Source organism: Narcine bancroftii, chromosome 1, assembly GCF_036971445.1.
Source record: "Narcine bancroftii isolate sNarBan1 chromosome 1, sNarBan1.hap1, whole genome shotgun sequence".
NCBI lineage: Eukaryota > Metazoa > Chordata > Chondrichthyes > Torpediniformes > Narcinidae > Narcine > Narcine bancroftii.
In genome coordinates, this window is record NC_091469.1 from 424376208 (window position 1) to 424395900 (window position 19693).

At 40.8% G+C, this 19693-nt stretch overlaps 1 protein-coding gene across 2 annotated transcripts in view; it reads right to left on the reverse strand.

Annotated features, from left to right (window-relative positions):
* The window catches only part of LOC138751629 (apoptosis regulator Bcl-2-like), a 171480-nt gene that overhangs the window by 54933 nt on the left and 96854 nt on the right, over positions 1-19693 (reverse strand). Inside the window, exon 2 of one of the 2 annotated variants that reach the window (XM_069914160.1) lies at positions 6510-6572. The exons of the other annotated variant lie outside the window; for it this stretch is intronic. Within the exon in view, the coding sequence (XP_069770261.1) occupies positions 6525-6572 (48 nt within the window). The 3' untranslated portion in view covers positions 6510-6524. The remainder of the gene's footprint in view (positions 1-6509; positions 6573-19693) is intronic. 2 annotated transcript variants of the gene reach the window in all.

A 19693-nucleotide genomic window follows, 5' to 3' on the forward strand; every position in this document is an offset into this window, starting at 1 on the left:
CTGACAATTTTCCATACCTTGATGAAGGGCTCAAGCCTGAAACATTGGTTATGTATTTTTATCTTATCTTTGCAATATAAACCACACTGTTTGAGACCATTGTGTTTTTACTTTCATTTGTACAAAGCTTTAGACTTTGAGGGGCTTCCATAAAGTAATAGACAAGAGATGAATAACAATTCATGATCAACATTAGACCAATATACCAAGAGTAGCATGTGCAAATCTGTTGATATCAAGCTGGATGGCAACATAGGTTATCGGGAGAATGCAGAGAGGCTTCGGGAAGAGAAATGACATATAATGTGGGGAAAATATGAGGGCTTCTACTGTGGTAGAAAAAAATCCAAAAATATTTTGTTTAAAAGATGAGAGATTGAAAGAGTTGGTTTGAAGAGTCACCTGCGTGTCCTGTACATAAATGACTTTAAATTAACATACAGGTTATGACAAGCAATAAGGAAAAGAGTTCGCTGACCTACACTGCAAGAGGATGAGGATGTGAGTAAAGACATCTTATTACATTTGCATAGAATCTTGATACAACTACTCCTGGAATATTGAACAAGAAATCCACTTTGTACCAAGACAGAGGGAGTACAACAAAAGTGCTCCAAATTGTTTTTTTGGGATCCAGGGCAAGTCTTATGTGAAAGAATTAAGAAGACTGGGCAATATTTTTAGTTAAGAAGAATGAAGAGGATCTCATTGAAATGTACAAAATTCTCACTGGCTTGAAGTTGATGTTTCCTCTGAAGAGGGTGTCTAGAACCAGGGGTCACAATTTCTAATGTTACGTGTCCATTTTCAGGTCTGTGCCTTAACAGGTTTCTTTATTCTGAGAGTAGTAAGGAGGATGCTGAATGTCAGTTGCTGACTCTATGTAAGAGAATGGATTTTGGATATTAAGAGAATTAAGAAATACAGGATTAGTACTGGAAAGAGATATCGAGTTAAAAGATTTGCCATAATCCAACTGAATACACAGAAGATCAAATGACCTGTTTCATCTTCTGTTATTTTATCACATGCTGGCTGTATCAGATATTTGTTCAAAAAGTCTCCCAGGGGCCAGTAGCCACAATGGCTGGGTGAACAACCGTAGAGTCAAAGAGCATGGAAACAAGCCCTTGAGCCCAGAGTCTGTTGCATCCATTTACATTAATCCTATAAAAATCCCAGTTCATGTGCATTCCCAGCAAATTTTCTGATTTTATTCCTTGTCAAATTTACCATATGAGGTGCCATTTGCACAAGAATCTCATCTAATCATGTCCTACACTTCAGAGAACAGTATCAGGATTATGTCAGGTCATCTACAAGCTCCAGCAAAGTCCCTGTAGTATACTTTACCTAGTATAAATAACTTCAGTCACTTCCACAAAGCACTCACTACATCAGCAGAAACTCAAGTGTGGCGAGTCAAATCAACCAATCACACAAGATGGGCAAACAAAGTAAACAAACACAGTCAACCACTGTGACTTCTGAATGCATAATTTCCGTCCCATGGCTGAATATTACTATGATGACAATTCAGCATGTGGAGCTCAAAAATATCAGGGTGCGGTCCTATATTTAAATATTTCCAGTGATGGGTAATACATTCAAATTCAATGACTCTTTTATCTTCTGAACAGCACAATAAATCTGCTCTTCTCACATACCACACCCAATGATATCTTTTTTTCCCAGTTAAGATACAGAAAATGATTTAGAATATATTTCTGACAATATGTTATTAATGAAACAATTTGCAGGTACTTCTAAAATAGATAAATAACATTATCTTGAACAATGCCAAGAGAAAAATGCTTGAATATTATATTCATCCAATTTGTTCTCGCAGATGGACAGAATTTTGCTCAATGTTGTTTTGCTCTAAGAAAATCTATATTCTGAATAAACCAAAAGGCCAAATTTCCAAAATTGTTAACAGTTTAATCCATAGCATTAAGTGGGCGCAGGAGGGATGTTAAACTTTTCAGAGTTTGAATTCCAAATTGAAGCAAATCTACAGCATCAAATACCTAGAGGTCACATAGCAATCACACGCTATGTCAAATAACAAGGCTCAATTTCTGTTCCATGCTGTTCCATTAAATACAAAACTACAACAGATTTGTTTCCTCTTCCAAACACCAGAATTAATTTTGAATAATATACTTTGATAAAGGCATCTCTAGTAATAGAACCATAGAAAACTACAGCACAGAAAACAGGCCCTTCTAGTCTGTGCCAAAACATCATTCCGCTAGGCCCACTGACCTGCACCCATTTCATAACCTTCCAGACTTTACCCATTCATGTATCTATCCAATTTACCATGTCAAATTGCAGCTCATTCCACACTCCCATCTTTCTCTGTGTGAAGAAGTTCCTCCCAATGTTCCCCCTAAACCTTTCACCCTAAAGCCATGTATTTATCTCTCCCAATCTAAGCAGAAAGAGCATACCCGCATTTACTCTGGCAGAGGTGCACCAAAGAAAAGGTACAAGGACTGCCTAAAGAAATCTCTTGGTGCCTGCCACATTGACCACCGCCAGTGGGCTGATAACGCCTCAAACCGTGCATCTTGGCGCCTCACAGTTTGGCGGGCAGCAGCCTCCTTTGAAGAAGACCGCAGAGCCCACCTCACTGACAAAAGGCAAAGGAGGAAAAACCCAACACCCAACCCCAACCAACCAATTTTCCCTTGCAACCGCTGCAATCGTGTCTGCCTGTCCCGCATCGGACTGGTCAGCCACAAACGAGCCTGCAGCTGACGTGGACTTTTTACCCCCTCCATAAATCTTCGTCCGCGAAGCCAAGCCAAAGACCCCTCATAATTTTGTAAACTTCAATCAAACTCATCTCATTCTTTTATGCTCCAAGGAATAAAGTTCTAATCTATTTAATCTTTCTCTGTAACTTAACTCCTGAAAACCTGGTAACATCCTACTAAACCTCACAGTTTGGCAACCAGAACTGCACACAATACTCCAAATTTAGCCTCACCAATGTCTTATACAACCTCACCATGATATCCCAACTCCTGTAATCAATACTTTGATTTATGAAGGCCAAAATGTCAAAAGCTTTCTACCTGTGATGTCACTTTTAGGATATTATGCATCTGAATTCCCAGATCCCTTTGTTCTTCCTCATTCCTCAGTACCCTACCATTTACTATGTATGTCCTACCTTGGTTGGTCCTTCGAAAATGCAACACCTCACACTTGTCTGCATTAAATTCCATCTGCCATTTTCTGGCCCACTTTTCTAGTTGGTTCAGATCCCTCTGCAAGCTTTGAAAGCCTTCCTCCCTGTCCAGGATGCCTACAATCTTAGTATCATCAACAGACTTACTGATCCAATTTCCCATATTATCATCCAGATCATTGATATAGATAACAAACAACAATGGTCCCAGCACAGATCCCTAAGGAACACCACTAGTCATAGGCCTTGAGTCTGAGAAACAACCATCCACTGCCACTCACTGTCTTCTCCCATTCAACCAACTTCAAATCCATTTTACAACCTCGCTATATATACCTAGTGTCTGAACCTTCTGAACTAACCTCCCATGTGGGGCCTTGTCAAAGTCCTTACTAAAGTCCATGTAGACAACATCTACAGCCTTTCCTTCATCTACTTTCTTGGTAACCTCTTAAAAAAAAACTATACAAGATTTGTTAAACATGACTTACCACACACAAAGCCATATTGACTATCCTTAATCAGCCTTTGGCTGTCCAAATTCTTGGATATCTGATCTCTCAGAACACCCTCCAATAATTTATCTACACCTGTAATTTGCTGGTTTACTTTTGGAGTCTTTTTTAAACAACGGAACAACATAAGCTACCCTCCAATCATCTGGCACCTCATTTAAGGACATTTTAAATACTTCTGCCAGGGCCACTGTAATTTCTACACTAGTCTCTCTCAATATCTCCCTGAGGGAATATCATGTCAGTCCTGGGGGGATTTATTCACTGTAAGACACAAGCATCTCCTCCTCTTTAATCTCTATATGTTCCATGACACTACTGCTCATTTCCCTTCCTTCCTTGAGTAAATACTGAGCAAAAAAAAAACTGTTTTGGATCTTCCTCATCTCATTTGGTTCCACACATAGATGACCACTCTGATTTTATAGGGGACCAATTTTGTCCCTTACTATCCTTTTACTCTTAAAATATTTGTTGAAGTCTTTCAGGTTTACCTTCACATTATCTACCAAAGCAACCTCATGCCTTCTTTTAGCCTTCCTGATTTCCTTCTTAATTATTTTCTTACTTTTTCTATACTCTTCTAGTACCTCATTTATTCCTTGTTGCCAATACCTGCTATTCACCTCTCTCTTCTTTACCAGATTGCTAACATCCCTTGATAACCAAGGATCCCTCTGTTAACTTTGCCTTTAATCGACAAACTCTGCACTTTCAAAATTTCATCTTTGAAGGCCTTCCACTTATTGAACACATCCTTGCCAGAAAACAACTTAACCAAATCCACTCTTCCTAGATCCTTTCTCATTTACACAAAATTGGCCTTTCTCCAATTTAAAATCTCAACTCAAGGACCAGACTTATCCTAAATTAACTGGAAACCAATGACATTATGTTCATTGGATCCAAAATGTTCACCTACACATACTTCTGTCACCTGAACTGTCTGGTTGCCTAATAGGAGATCATGTATTGCATCCTCTCTTCATGTTACCTCTATATATTGATTTAGAAAACATTCCTGAACACATTTGACAAAATCCAAGCCATCAAGTTCTCGGTGTTCTCAGGAGGGAGGGTGAGCAGCCAGATGTCATGGTCCCTTTTACAGCAGTACGGGAGTCCCAGTCAATATGTCGAAAGTTAAAATGTCCTACTATCACAATTTTCTGTTTCATACATTGATCTGCTATCTCTCTACATATTTTCTCCTCCAATTCTTTCTAACTATTGGGTGATAGTGATACAACACTTTCAGTGTGGTCACACCTTTCCCATTCCTCAACTCCACCCATATGGCCCCTGTAGACGAGCCCTCTGGGTTGTCCTGTCTAAGCACAGCTGTGATATTTTCCTTGACTAACAATACCACTCCTCCCCTTCACTCCTCCCCTTCACCCCTCCCCCTCTATCACATCTGAAACAACAGAACCCCGGTACATTGAGCTGCCAGTCCTGCCCCTCCTGCAACCAAGTCTCACTAATATCAATAATAGTAATCCATGTGCTAATCCAGGCCCATAGCTCATCTGCCTTTCTGACAATACTCCTTGCATTGAAATAAATTCACCAGAGAACATTTCTATCACATATAAACCTTTGATTTCTGTCTATATATGCAGTCCTCACATGACCTTTATCCTCCTCCACCTTACTATCTTCTCTAATACTCTGGTTCCCCTCCCCCTGCCAATGTAGTTTAAACCCTGGAGCAGCACTAGAAAACCTACCCGCAAGGATGCTAGTCCCTCGAGGGGTGTGGCCATGCTAATGAGCTGAGCAAGAGGATTTTGAAACAACTCTCCACAAAGGGTTTTAAAAAGATGGTTTAAAAACTCAAAACCTAGAATTTTATCATTAAAAATGGATAAAACAAGTAGTAAATGGCAAGAGGGGTGGCAATTCTAATTAATAAAAATACACCAGTGTTAATAGAAGATACCTTGATTGATCAATCTGGAAGGTATGTAATGGCACACTGTAAAATTTATGGAGAAGCATGGACATTTATGAATATTTATGTATATTTATGCCCTGAATTATGATAATGAAACCCTTATGAAGGACATCTTCTGAAAAACAGCAGAGAAAAGACAAAATATATTGGTTGGAAGAGACTTTAATTTCTGCTTTGACCCAATACTAGGTAAATCGGCAAGAACAATGAGTGTGAATGCACCAAAAACTACAATTTCATATATGAAATACATAAATCTTATCAATGTACAGAGGCAATTAAATCCAATAGAGAGAGACTACTCTTTTTACTCAATGGTGCATGACTCACATACTTTTAATGTCTGCCCAGTTAAAAAGTACAATTATAAAAACAGAATATCTAGCGAGGCTTCTATCAGACAATTCTCCATTTATATTAACTATAACAACAATGGAAAAGCAAGAAAATGTATACAGATGGCGTCTCAATACTACATTGCTTAAAAGAACAAACTTCTGTATATTTATAAAGAGACAAATATTTTGTGAATCAAATCTGCCATCTACTAATAATAGTTTTCTCATATGGGATATACTTAAAGCATATTTAATGGGACAAATTATATCCTACATGAAGAATTTTAAGAGGGAACATATGGCAGAAGTTAACAGTTTGGTGAAGGATATTAAAGAATTTGAAAAAAGAATCAAAGAACAGGACTACAAGAGGAATACAGATTACTGGAGAATAAAAAGATAAGATAACACAATGCTGTAGCGGCTGTGTAGCAGGCGGAGTGGGCGCACCGCGAGATAATGCAAACCGCCACCATCAGTGCAGTACATGTACTTACCTAAGGGCTGGCATGCTAGCGGTACTGAGTGCCGAGGGACAGCACGTTGATCAGCTGGGTCCCCTGTTGAAAGGCATAAGATGTTAATAAGTCTCAATTTAAACCTGCTTGTCCCGTGGACCAGCAGCTATCCCTTAACAAGGTCCCACCTCGTCCCATGGAGCCCGGGACACGCAGGGAATAAAAGCTGCTGGTAAAGCTTCAATAAACCAGTCTTGAGTTGACTACTCTGGCGAGTGTTTGTATTTCTTTAGTAGCTCTACCGTAGTAGCCGCTACAATTGGTGACCCTGACTGCAAGATTCAACTGAAACTTGAATCTCCAGTCATAATGGATACAGCGACAGCAGCAGCTGCAGCCGCCGCCACAGTGGCAGTTGATGCAGTTGGACTTAATTTGCCCCCTTTTTGGACACATCAACATTAGGTTTGGCTTATTCAGGCTTAAACCCAGTTTAGTCTTCGGGGCATAACGGCGGACGACACAGAGTTCTGGCATGTCGTAGGTACATTGGACGCTGCCACTGCATCTCAAGTTAGCGAATTTATTGCCATTCCTCCGGTAGAGAACCAGTACACCAGGTTCTGCCAGTTTCTTCTGGATACATTGGAATTGACAAGGCATGAGCGTGGCATGCGGCTTTTGAACATGGAAGGCCTGGGTGACAGGAATCCATCAAACCTCATGAATGAGATACTGGCATTGGCAGATGGTCATTCTCATTGCCTGCTTTTTGAAACTTTATTCCTATCAAAGCTGCCATCTCGTGTCGCCATACCCATTGCTAACAAGGATTTCCGCCATCCCCATGACATAGCGCGGAAGGCTAACAAGCTCTTTCATACTCCTACACAAGAGTCTGCACAAGTACAGCCTGTTTTGGCAGCAGATACATCTCCCACATCCTACGAGGCCCCTGAATCTGCAGTCCAATCAAAGAAGGAGGAACATGCTGACAGATGTTGGGAGTGGTGTTTTTACCATTGCCATTGGGGAAAAATAGCCATAAATGTGTCCAGCCATGTACCTATTACAGGAAAAAAGGCGGGAAATGAAAGAGCCGGCTGCCAGTAGTGGCCTCGGCAGCTGGCACAAATATGGGCCTATTGTATCTTCAAGAAGACGCGGGTAAGTGAAAGTTTCTTGTAGACACAGGTGCTGAGCTTAGTTTACTCCCGCCGGCCTATTTTGAAAGGACATATAAACAACAGCAGCTGGCTCTTCGAGTGGCGAATGGAACTACCATTCCCAGCTTTGGCATGCAACGGATCACAAATGGATTAGGTGGGACCACATTCCATTGGAATTGCGACTTAGCTTCTATTGATCAACCTATTTTGGGTGCGGACTTTTTACGATCCCATGACTTACTGGTGGACGTGAACCGGAGGAAATTGGTTCATGCCACCACCTTTCAGACATACCCACTGGCATGCATCAAAGGGAGAGTTTCCCAGCTCGGGGTGCATACGCTGCACAAGGATGCCGTGCTCAACGAATTTCCCCGTATTCTCACTCCTAATTTCAATGCCTCGAATACAACCCATGGTGTGTCTCATTACATAGACACTTCAGGCTCACCAATTCATGCCAAGGCTCGTCGTCTTGATACCTGTTAAACTGCTGCAAGCAAAGGCAGAGTTTATGGCAATGGAAGAGCTGGGTATCATTCGATGCTCCAACAGTCCTTGGGCATCACCATTGCACATGGTACCCAAGAAGATAGGTGGATGGAGACCCTGTGGCGGTTACTGTAGGCTTAATGATGTCACTACACCAAACAGGTATCCAATTCCTCATTTACAAAATTTCACCGCCCATCTACATCATTGCCGCATATTCTCCAAGGTTGATCTGGTAAAGGGATATCATCAGATACCGATTCAGAGGATGATGTTCCAAAAACGGCAATTATTGTCCCGTATGGACTTTTTGAATTTCTTAGAATGCCGTTTGGATTAAAGAACACCACACAAACTTTCCAGCGGCTTATGGACGCTCTAGGCAGGGATTTGGACTTTGCATACATTTACTTGGACGACATCCTTATAGCAAGTCGAAATGAGCAAGATCACCGCCTGCATTTGCGCCGCCTTTTCCAATGACTCCAAGACTTTGAAAATAGACAATAGACAATAGGAGCTGGAATAGGCCATTTGGCCCGTCGGGCCAGCACCGCCATTTTAGATCATGGCTGATCATTACCATCAGTACCCCTTTCCAGCCTTATCCCCATAACCCTTAACTCCGTTACCCACAAGAGTCTTATCTAACTCTCTTTTGAACATAGTCAGTGAATCCGCCTCAACCACCCTCTGTGGCAGAGCATTCCACAGATTCACACTTCTCTGGGTAAAAAAATGCTTTCTCATCTCCGGCCTAAAGGGCCTACCCTATATTCTTAAACTATGCCCTCTAGTCCTCGTCTCCCCCATCATTGGGAACAAGTAATCAGACTTCACCTTGTCTATCCCCCTGATGATTTTATATACCTCAATCATGTCCCCCCTCATCCTTCTAAACTCCAATGGATACAAGTCCAGTTTTTCTAGCCTTGCTGCATATGACAACCCTGCCATCCCTGGAACTAACCTTGTAAATCTGCGCTGCACACCCTCTATAGCTAGTATGTCCTTCCTCAAGTTTGGAGACCAGAACTGGACGCAATACTCCAGGTGGGGTCTCACCAGGGCCCTGTATAACTGCAGAAGGGCTTCTCTGTTGCTATACTCCAATCCCCTCTTTATGAAAGCCAACATTCCATTTGCCTTCTTCACAGCTTTCTGAATCTGCATGCTAGCCTTCAGTGACCGGTGAACAAGTACACCCAGATCCATTTGCACTTCCCCACTCCCGAGCTTGTCTCCATTTAAATAATACTCAGCTTTCCTATTACTTCCCCCAAAATGAATAACCTCACATTTGTTCACATTGAAATTCATCTTCCATTTAGCCGCCCACTCCTCCAGCCTGTCCAAGTCCCTCTGCATTTTCCTTACATCCTCCTCACACCCCACACCGCCACCCAGTTTAGTGTCATCTGCAAATTTGCTCATGTTATTCACAATCCCCTCATCCAAATCATCAACATAAACTACAAACAACTGAGGACCCAACACCGATCCCTGAGGCACTCCACTCATCACATCCTGCCATTCTGAAAAAGACCCATTCACTCCAACCCTTTGTTTCCTATCTCTTAACCAATTTCCTATCCATGTCAGCACCTTACCTCCAATACCATGCTCCCTGATCTTGCCCACTAGACTCACGTGCGGTACCTTATCAAAGGCCTTCTGGAAGTCCAAATACACCACATCCACTGGCTCTCCCGAGTCCACCCTCTTTGTCACATCCTCAAAAATTTCCAGAAGGTTAGTGAAGCATGACTTACCCTTAAGGAATCCATGCTGACTAGCCCTTATACTATTATTACTGACTAAGTGTTCTGCTATTTCTCCTTTTATGATGGACTCCAATATCTTCCCCACCACTGATGTCAGGCTAACCGGTCTATAATTTCCCGTTTTCTCCCTCCCTCCTTTCTTAAAAAGCGGCACCACATCAGCCACTCTCCAATCCTCAGGGACCTCCCCGGAATCTATGGAACTTTGGAAAATGTCGACCAGTGCCTCCACAATTTCCATAGCCACCTCTTTAAGAACCCTAGGATGCAGCCCATCAGGCCCTGGGGATTTATCAGCCCTCAGTCCCAACAATTTACTCATAACCTCCTGCTTCTGGATCCGGATATCCATTAGATCCCCTACCTCCCCAGTAAAGTTCCCCAAGTCTCTTGGTACCGCATGACCACTACCCCCTAACAATCAACCCCAACAAATGTCAATTTGGCAGATCAACCATGGAGTTCTTAGGGCACAAAATCACAGCAGACGGCATTTCTCATTATCAAACAGGGTAGACACAGTCCGTACCTTTTCCAAACCTACCACCATCAAAGATCTACAGAAGTTTTTGGGATTGATAAACTTTTATCACAGGTTTATTCCCTGAGCTGCTGACATCCTGCGATCACTGTTTAACATCATCTCCACCAAACACAAGAACATTATCTGGACCTCGGAGGCAGAGGTTGTGTTTATGTCCGCCAAAGAAGCATTGGCCAAAGCAGCATTGCTTGTACATCCCAACCCTGAAGCTACTTTGACGCTTAGCACCGACGCCACAGGTACAGCTGTGGGTGCAGTTCTTGAACAGTGCATCAATGGCCATTATCAACCCCTTTGCCTTCTTCATTCGCCATTTAAAACCAGCAGAAGTAAAATACAGCACCTTTGATCGGGAACTGTTGGTATTATATCTAGCCACATGACATTTCTGTAATATCTTGGAAGGTCAACATTTCACTGCATTTACAGACCATAAACCACTCATTTTTGCCTTTAGCAAAATGACAGATCCATGGTCGGCAAGACAGCAACGCCATTTGTCCTACATTTCAGATTTCACTAAGGACATACCCCACATTTCAGGAAAAGACAATCAAGTCGCGGATATGCTGTCTTGACCAAGTGACCATACTCAAGGTGGAATCAACATTGCTGAACTGGCTGCAGCGCAGGCCACGGATCCTGATATACAGGCATACAGTACAGCCATTACTGGACTGGACATTCAGCAGGTGACATCGCAGCACGGTGGACCAGAACTCCTTTGTGACGTATTATTAGGCTATCCTAGACCATTGGCCCCACTGTCATGGAGGCAACGTCTTTTTGACGACATTCACAATTTGTCACATCCATCCATCAGGACAACAGTCAAGATCATGTCAAATAAGTACATATGGCATGGACTGAAGAAAGACGGTGCTCAATGGGCATGAACGTGCATCTCCTGCCAATCTGTAAAGATTCAGCGCCTTTCCCAACAGTACGCAAGAGGTTCAAACATGTACACGTGGACCTGTTCAGACCATTACCAGTGCCACAGGGCATGGAGTATATTCTAACAGTGGTAGACCACTTCACGCGCAGATCAGAGGCCATCCCATTACCAGCCAGTGATACTGAAAAGTGCTCGAGCGTTCATCCTGAATTGGATCGCTAGATTCAGTGTGCTTACGCACATAACTTCGGTCCGCGGGCCACAGTTCACTTCGGCATTATGGTCTACCCTCTTGTGGTACACAGCTGCACCACACCACGGCATATCATCCGCAGTTCAATAGCCTGGTGGAGCGTTTCCACCGACAGCTTAAATCTGCGCTTAAGGCCCAACTCACAGGACCCAAATGGGTTAATGAGCTACCATGGGTTCTGCTGGGAGTATGCACGGCTCCAAAAGAAGACTTATCTGCAGAGTATGGTGTGGCCCTCACAGTTTCAGGAGATGTTCATTTCACAGACAACTCTGACCCGGATGTCCTTCAATAACTCCACAGTGGTATTGCTAATAGCAAGCTGACTTCTGCCAACTGGCAGGCCAACCCTAGACAACAAGTGCCCCCATCACTCTTGAACGCTGACTTCGTATTCGTTCATAGACAGATCCCAGGGGCACCGTTACAAAAACCATATGAAGGACCATTCTGCATCATTAAGAGAGATGGAGTCATGTATGCCTTGGATATTGGGGGACATTCACAACTATTCAGCATAGACTGACTTAAGCCTGCCCAAACGGACCCTACTACACCCATTCAGTGACCTCAGCCCAGATGACGTGGGCGTCCGCCTAAGACATGCATGTCTGGCATTTTAAATTATGGTGACGATTCGGACAAAGGACAAAGAAGACAAAGGAGGAAAAAGGTGAAGGCCTTACCTGTCCGAAGAGGCCCGCTGCGGAGAGAGAAACCCGCTCCCTCAGGTCGGTAAATAATGGACTACAAAAATGGCTCGCAGAGCCGAGTAAAAGTGCGCAACCGCGATGCGAATGAAAAAAAACACACCGACGGGAGGGGGGACCAGCTGGGGAATCGATCTCCACAGCCGGCAACGACAGCTGCAGAACACCTGCAGCAAGAAGAGACCACAGAAGACAATAGAAACAAGAAAGAAGAGGAGGAAAGGGCACCAAAGAAACAACAGATGGTCAACCCAGAGGAAGAAGAGGAAGAGGAAGAGTACAGTGAAATAGAAGAAGAAAAGAAAGGCAAGGTAAAGGATATACTTGCTCTTATTAAAGGATACATGGAGTCATTTAAAGAATGGCAAACACAGGAATTTAAGGATTTAAGAAAAAGAATAAACAACACAGAAGAGAAAATAAATAAAATGGAGATGACCTTAACAGAAATGGGAAAGAAAATGGACAAGATGGAAGAGCGGGCAGTAGCAGCAGAAATGGAGGTAGAAGACTTAAAAAAGAAATTGGAGAAATCTAATAAAAAAACTAAAGAGACACAAGAACTACTAGCTCAAAAAATAGATACAATGGAAAACCATAACAGAAGAAATAACATAAAGATAGTGGGCCTTAAGGAAGATGAAGAAGGCAAGAATATGAGGGAGTTTATAAAAGAGTGGATCCCTAAGACCCTAGGATGTCCAGAACTACAGCAAGAAATGGAAATAGAAAGGGCACATAGAGTATTGGCCTCTAAACCACAACCACAACAAAAACCAAGATCTATTGTAAAATTCCTAAGATATACTACAAGAGAAAAGGTACTGGAGAAGACAATGGAAAAAGTAAGAGAGGGCAACAAACCACCGGAGTATAAAGGGCAAAAAATCTTCATTTATCCAGATATAAGTTTTGAACTCCTAAAGAAGAGAAAAGAGTGCAATACAGCAAAGGCGATTTTATGGAAGAAAGGGTATAAATTTATACTAAAGCATCCAGCGGTATTGAAAATATTTATTCCAGGACAACAAAACAGACTATTCTCAGATCCAGAAGAAGCACGAAAATTTGCAGAACAATTACAAAAATAGACTGAGGGAGGAAGACGGGTAATGAGAGTTAAAATGATCACGATTGATATGTATGTGGGTAAAGACAAAAATAGACTGAGGGAGGAAGACGGGTAATGAGAGTAAAAATGATCACGATTGATATGTATGCGGGTAAAGAGGTACAAGAGTGAATAGAGACAATGAGCATACATGAATGTATCTGTACTTAGAGGAAAATATAGATAGCATAGACAAGAATTAATAAGGGAAGGTAATGGAATAGAGAGAATAAGGAGGGAATTAAAAGAGTGACCTTTGTGACATATGAAAAGTGAAATCTTTTCTGGGGGGGGCTGGGTGGGGGAAAAGAGCGGTCACTGCAAAATCAGTTGACGCTTGCGAGTGGATTCACAAATCCAAATGGAGAGGGGAGATGTGGTTGTCCGACAAGGGATAAAGGACAACTCAGGAGGTGAAGGGGAGATTGGGGATAAATAAGATAGAAATAGGAGAATAAGGAAAATGTTGGATGTTGTAGGAATGTTGTCTTATAAAGAGTTGAAAATAAGAAAACAGAAATGGAAAAGGAGGAAAGGTAATGATGGAAAAACGGAAAGAGAAGATAAACAAAATATAAAAGGGCTACGCTGAACTATATGTCTTTAAATATTAATGGAATACATAACCAAATTAAAAGGAAGAAACTACTAAATTTAAATGAATAAATGTATTCCATTAGAAAAAATAACATATAGGTTAAGAAATAATATTGAAATATTCGAACAAGTATAGGAGCCTTACATTAAATACAATAGCGAAAACCTACCGGGGACAAACATTACCTAAGTTGATGGAAGGAGAAGGAAAGAAAAGAATGGACTCAGTAGAATTTCTGGTGTAATCTTGTTGAATGACAACATTGTCTGACTGGCTTAATGCAACCTAGATTGTATACCTAAAATGGATGAGAGGGGGGGGTGGGGGGGTGGTTTGGGAGGAAAGGGGGTGGGGGAAGAAAAAGTTACTGTATATGTGTGAAAAAGAAATAGTGTATATCATGGCTAATGTGATTTATGGTGTGAAAAATAAAAAATTAAAAAATAAAAAAAAAATAAAAATAAACCAGTCTCGAGTTGACTACCCTTTGGCGTGTGTTTGTATTTCTTTAGGAGCTCTACCGTAGTAGCCACTACAATACAAACATATAGCACAGAAAAGGCTATATTAAAAACTAAACAACAATACTATGTCAGGTGAATGGGCTCACCAAGTTTTAGCTTGGCAGATTAAAACAGAGGCATCATCAAGAATGATAAATACTATAAAAACAGAAATAGACATTCTAATACATAAACAAAAAGAAATTCTATACAAATCAGAATTACTAGAGATGAGTAGGAAATTGAAGAATTTTTGCTGAATGTTGAACTTCCAAGGCTGGAAGACAGAGAAAGGACAGATTTGATACTCACTTCTCAAGGGAAGAAATCAAAAAGGTCCTGGGCACCCTATGGACTAATAAATCACTGGAAGAGGATGGATTTCCACCTCAATTTTATAGACAATTCAAATAATTATTAATACCCTTGTCAATGGATGTCCTGGACCAAGCTGTGGAAACAAAGACCCTTCCAGAGTTATTCTCAATCATGATTATTACAGTTTTACCAAAAAAGAATAGGGACCCACAAATAACTTTGTCATACAGACCAATATCCCTGTTAAATGCTGATTATAAGATACTAGCAAAAGCGTTGGCTAATAGGTTAGGACAATACTTGCCAAAACTGATACATCCAGAACAAGCAGGATTTGTTAAAGGAAGACATTCCTCAAATAGTCTAGGAAGATTATTTAATATAATACACATGGCCAAATCTGAATGAAATCCAAGTATTTCAGATCCCTGGATGCTGGAAAAAACATTTGACCATTTGGAATGGCCCTTTTTATTTAAAATTTGGTATAGGCATACATTTATAAATTGGATAAAAACTTTATAATTTTAGCTTGTTGTTTATGATATAATCAGATGTCGACGAAGTTCCCCTTGAGTAGATCAAGTAGACAGAGATGTCTCTGTCCCCATTGCTTTTTATTTTAGCAATTTAACTGCTGGCGAAGATAATAAGAAGGGATCCGGATATTAAGGGCTTCAAAGTCAGGCAAGAAGAACACAAAATCAGTCTATTCACTGACAATGTGCTATTGTACCAATCAGAACTGGCTAAATCTTTGGAAAAATTACAAGGAACACTGGAAAAATATGGAAGAATATCAGGCTACAAATTAATATCGATAAAAGTGAGATAATGCCATTAACAAATTTTGAAAATAAAAGATACCAAAAAGGAAGTAAATTTAAATGGAAGACAATGGAATAAAATATCTTGGACTAGCAACTGACAATAACTTTCAAAGTCTGTACAAATTAAATTATGTTCCTCCTTGGGAAGATAGAAAAAGAGACACAGAAATGGAGTGACTTACCGATTACTTTGGTGGGAAGGGTTAACTGTGTCAAAATGAAAGTAATGTCAAGATTGCAATGCCTTTTTCAATCGTTGCCTATTCTGTTATCTAAAAACTTTTTAAAGCCACTAAACAACCACATAAGACAGTTCCTATGGAATAATAAGGTACCAAGAATTACATTTGAAAAACAGACATGGGACTACGGGCTAGGAGGACTTAGACTTCTAGATTTAAAAAAATAATACTTAGCTGAATAGGCTAGATTTCTCACAGCTTTCTTCAGTGAAAAACACCCCTGACTAGGGTTCAAATGGGAATGTACTCAATGGAGGAGGGGGAAACAAAAGACATACAAAGAAAAAGACATATACCTCCATTTTAATACATATGATTAAAACGTGGCAAGAAATGAATAAATGTATAGGAAAAAAAGTAGGGATGTCAATAAAAGCACCACTTGTGTAAAAATGTGTTATTGCCCATGAACTTGTCAATAGAATACTAATTTTGTGGTATGACAAAGGTATAAGATATATTAAGGAATTTACACAGAAGAAACACGTCCTTTGAACAATTAAAAACACAAATATGGAGTGGCCAACGGGTTCTTCTTCTGTTTTCGACACCTTAGATTATTCTAAAAAGAAAGACAGGGGCACCTGAAATTAGTGAAACTGAACAAACCATCTAGATGGGGAATACACCCAAATTTATAACAAAAATGTACGATGCTCTCCAGAGCGCAAGTGCAAAACAAGGGTTGCAGAGGTCAAGGGAAAGATGGGAGTTGGAGTTGGTTGTGGTGATTTCAGAAAGAAGCTGGTCAGAATGGTGTAAAGACAGCATGACATCAATTATAAATGCAAGATAATGGACTGGTTTTGTATAATTTTTTTTACACCAATTATATCTTACCCACAGATCAAAAGCTGAAATTTCAGAGATGTGTTTCAGATGTGGGACTGAGACAGGCTACGTGCCATGTGGTCGCACGTGTGGGTGAGGCCATTTCGGCAAGAAATCACAGAAAAATTAACCAGAATAACAGCAGTGGTCTTCACGGGCAACCCAGAGCTATATCTATTAGGTAATTTCATGGAACTTAGCGACAAATTGACAAATATCAAAATAGCACTGGCAGTAGCGAAAAAATGTATCACGATCACTTGAAAGTCCGACACTCCTCTACTTATAGCACGATGGACTGCGGAAATGAACAGCTGTATACCAATGGAAAAAATTGTATAGCTTTATACCTGTGCCCAATTGTCCAGATACATGAAGCCCTCCCACCATTACCATCTCTTTAGCCAGGTCTTTAGCTGCAATAACTTCTTATTTCTAGCCTCACTAGCACGTTGCACGGGTAACCCTCCTGAGATCGCAACCCTGGAGGTCCTGTCCTTCAACTTTGCACCTAAATCCCTAAACTCTGTGCAGGAGCTCCTTATCCTTCCTACCCACGTCATTGGTACCTCCACAGACCATGACATCTGGCTGCTCACCCTCCTTCTTGAGAATACTGAGAACTCAATCCAAGATATTTTGGCACCAGGTGGGGGCAAAAGATCATCTGGGATTCTCAATCTCTCTCACAGAACCTCTTACCTGTCCCCCTAACTGTTGAATCCCCTATCACCCCTGCTCTCTTCTTTTCCCTCCTTCCTTTCTGAGGGTCCAGTCTCGGTGCCAGACACGTGACCACTACAACTTGTCCTTGGTAGGTCATCCCCACCAACAGTTTCCAAAACAATATACTTATTGTTGATGGGAACATCCACAGGGGTGCTCTGCTCCCTGTCTAATAGTCTGAAACACAAAATTCTGCAAACAGAAATTCTGGATGAAATCAGCAGGGCATTGCAAGATCTGTTGAGTTTGAGTGAAGGTATATCGTCATTACATTAAGTCAAAAAAATGTATCATGATTGAACAAATTTTAAAAAACCCACAAATAATCTTGTGTGGATGGACAGGTGAGGTACAAGTTACAAGCAAAAAAAAAACAAGGAAAGGGAAAACACTTCTCAACTTAAACAAAAATCAGAAATGCTTCAAATAGTTGTGCTGGAATTGACCAAGAACTGAACCATTATTATTTGTTAAAGTAACTGAAGGGGCATCATTATTTTTGAAATGTTGAGATTTAATTTGAAAAATACAAATTTACTATTGAAGGCTCACACTTCAATTTTGGATGCTCACTAATGTAATGACGATTTTACATACAAGTAGTTGGCCTCATCGGCAGCAACGAGTCGTATCTCAGAGAAGAGGTGGAAAATCTTGGGATATGGTGAAAGAGACACAACATGGACAAGATGATTGTGGACTTCAGGAGGACCAGGAATGACTACTACACATCAGTAACTCCATAGTGGAGAGCACCAAATTCCTTGGAGATCACTTGTCAGGAAAGCAACAGCGATGGCACTTTCTGAGAAGACTAATGTGGGCAAGGCTACTGGCTGCCATCATGTCATTCTTCTACAAGAGGAGCGTCCTGGCCTCCTGCATCATAGTGTGGTATGGTTGCTGTGGAAAAATGGATCAAAGGTCAATCCACAAGACCATAAAAGTGGCAGAGTGGATCATTAGAATCTCCCTGTTCCCCTCACCCCCCCCCCCCCATTCATTGTCTGAAGAGGGTGTGCAAAATCATTGAGGACCTCTTCCAACTCCCCCCCTCCACCCCCCACACAGCATCTTTCAGTTGCTCTCATCAGCAAAGAGATACAGGAGTATCAGAGCCAGCACTGCCAGGGTGAGAAACAGTTTCTTCCCATGGGCAGTAAGAATGCTGAACGAGCAAAGGAACTGCTCACACTAACCATCCAAGACTCTCATATTTAGAAAACAATATTTATTTGTATATATGAATACTTGTCCTGTATATGTATTGTTTGCTTGTGTATGTGTTATATCTGGCTATGTATCTGCGTGTTTTGCACTGAGGACCAGAGAATGCTGTTTCATCAGGTGCACTTGTGTAATCAGATGACAATAAACATGACTTTTGCAAATGAGTAAAGTTTCTAATCGGTTCCAAAGCAGGAAGCAGGACGTCTATTACAAATTAGTTAATTAATAATCAAATGTCTTACAAACTTCAGCAATGTTTCCAAGTTGTGTTGTGTACAACTAAGATAAAGATAGTATTAAAAAATGCAACACTTCACATGCAGGAAGCTCCAAGATGTGATCATTGTTGTCTAGCATCTAAACCACTGAATTTCTTAGAATGAAGATAGCTACCACTACCGGTGTTCAGAGTTCCTGTAGAACAACCTAACTTTTCATCCAATTATAGCCAATTAAACCCAAAGTTTCTCACCTGGTCTTTAATTATTTGCATAACCTTGACAAAAATGGTTCAATAGCAGAATTCACAGTTTTGTAACATAAAAATCTCAGCTGTAGCAAAAAAGAGGATGCTCCCCTGGCTCTGGCCTCAGCTGCTGTGGTACAAGCCAGTCAAAAAGACAGTTTTAAAATCAGCTTTTGTAAAAAGTCCCTTACCTCTAAATAATTCTTCCTAACCCAGTTATAGTTTCAGTTTGATTTTTAATCAAGACCACTTATTACATGCTAAAAACAAACATATTTGTAGTGAAAATCTATAAATAGACTCAGTTATTTTTAAGTTCCAGCTCATGCCCAGTTGATGAGTAACTTTGTATGGAATAAGTGGTGTCAATATTTATTAGCAACTGCACTGCTGATTGAATACATTGTCATGAGGCATTGCATTTGGTTTAAAAATTACTTTAGACTTTACTTATTTTACTCTCACCGTGACTTAGTATACATACATAAAAATTGTAGGTGAATCTTCTGCAAACAATT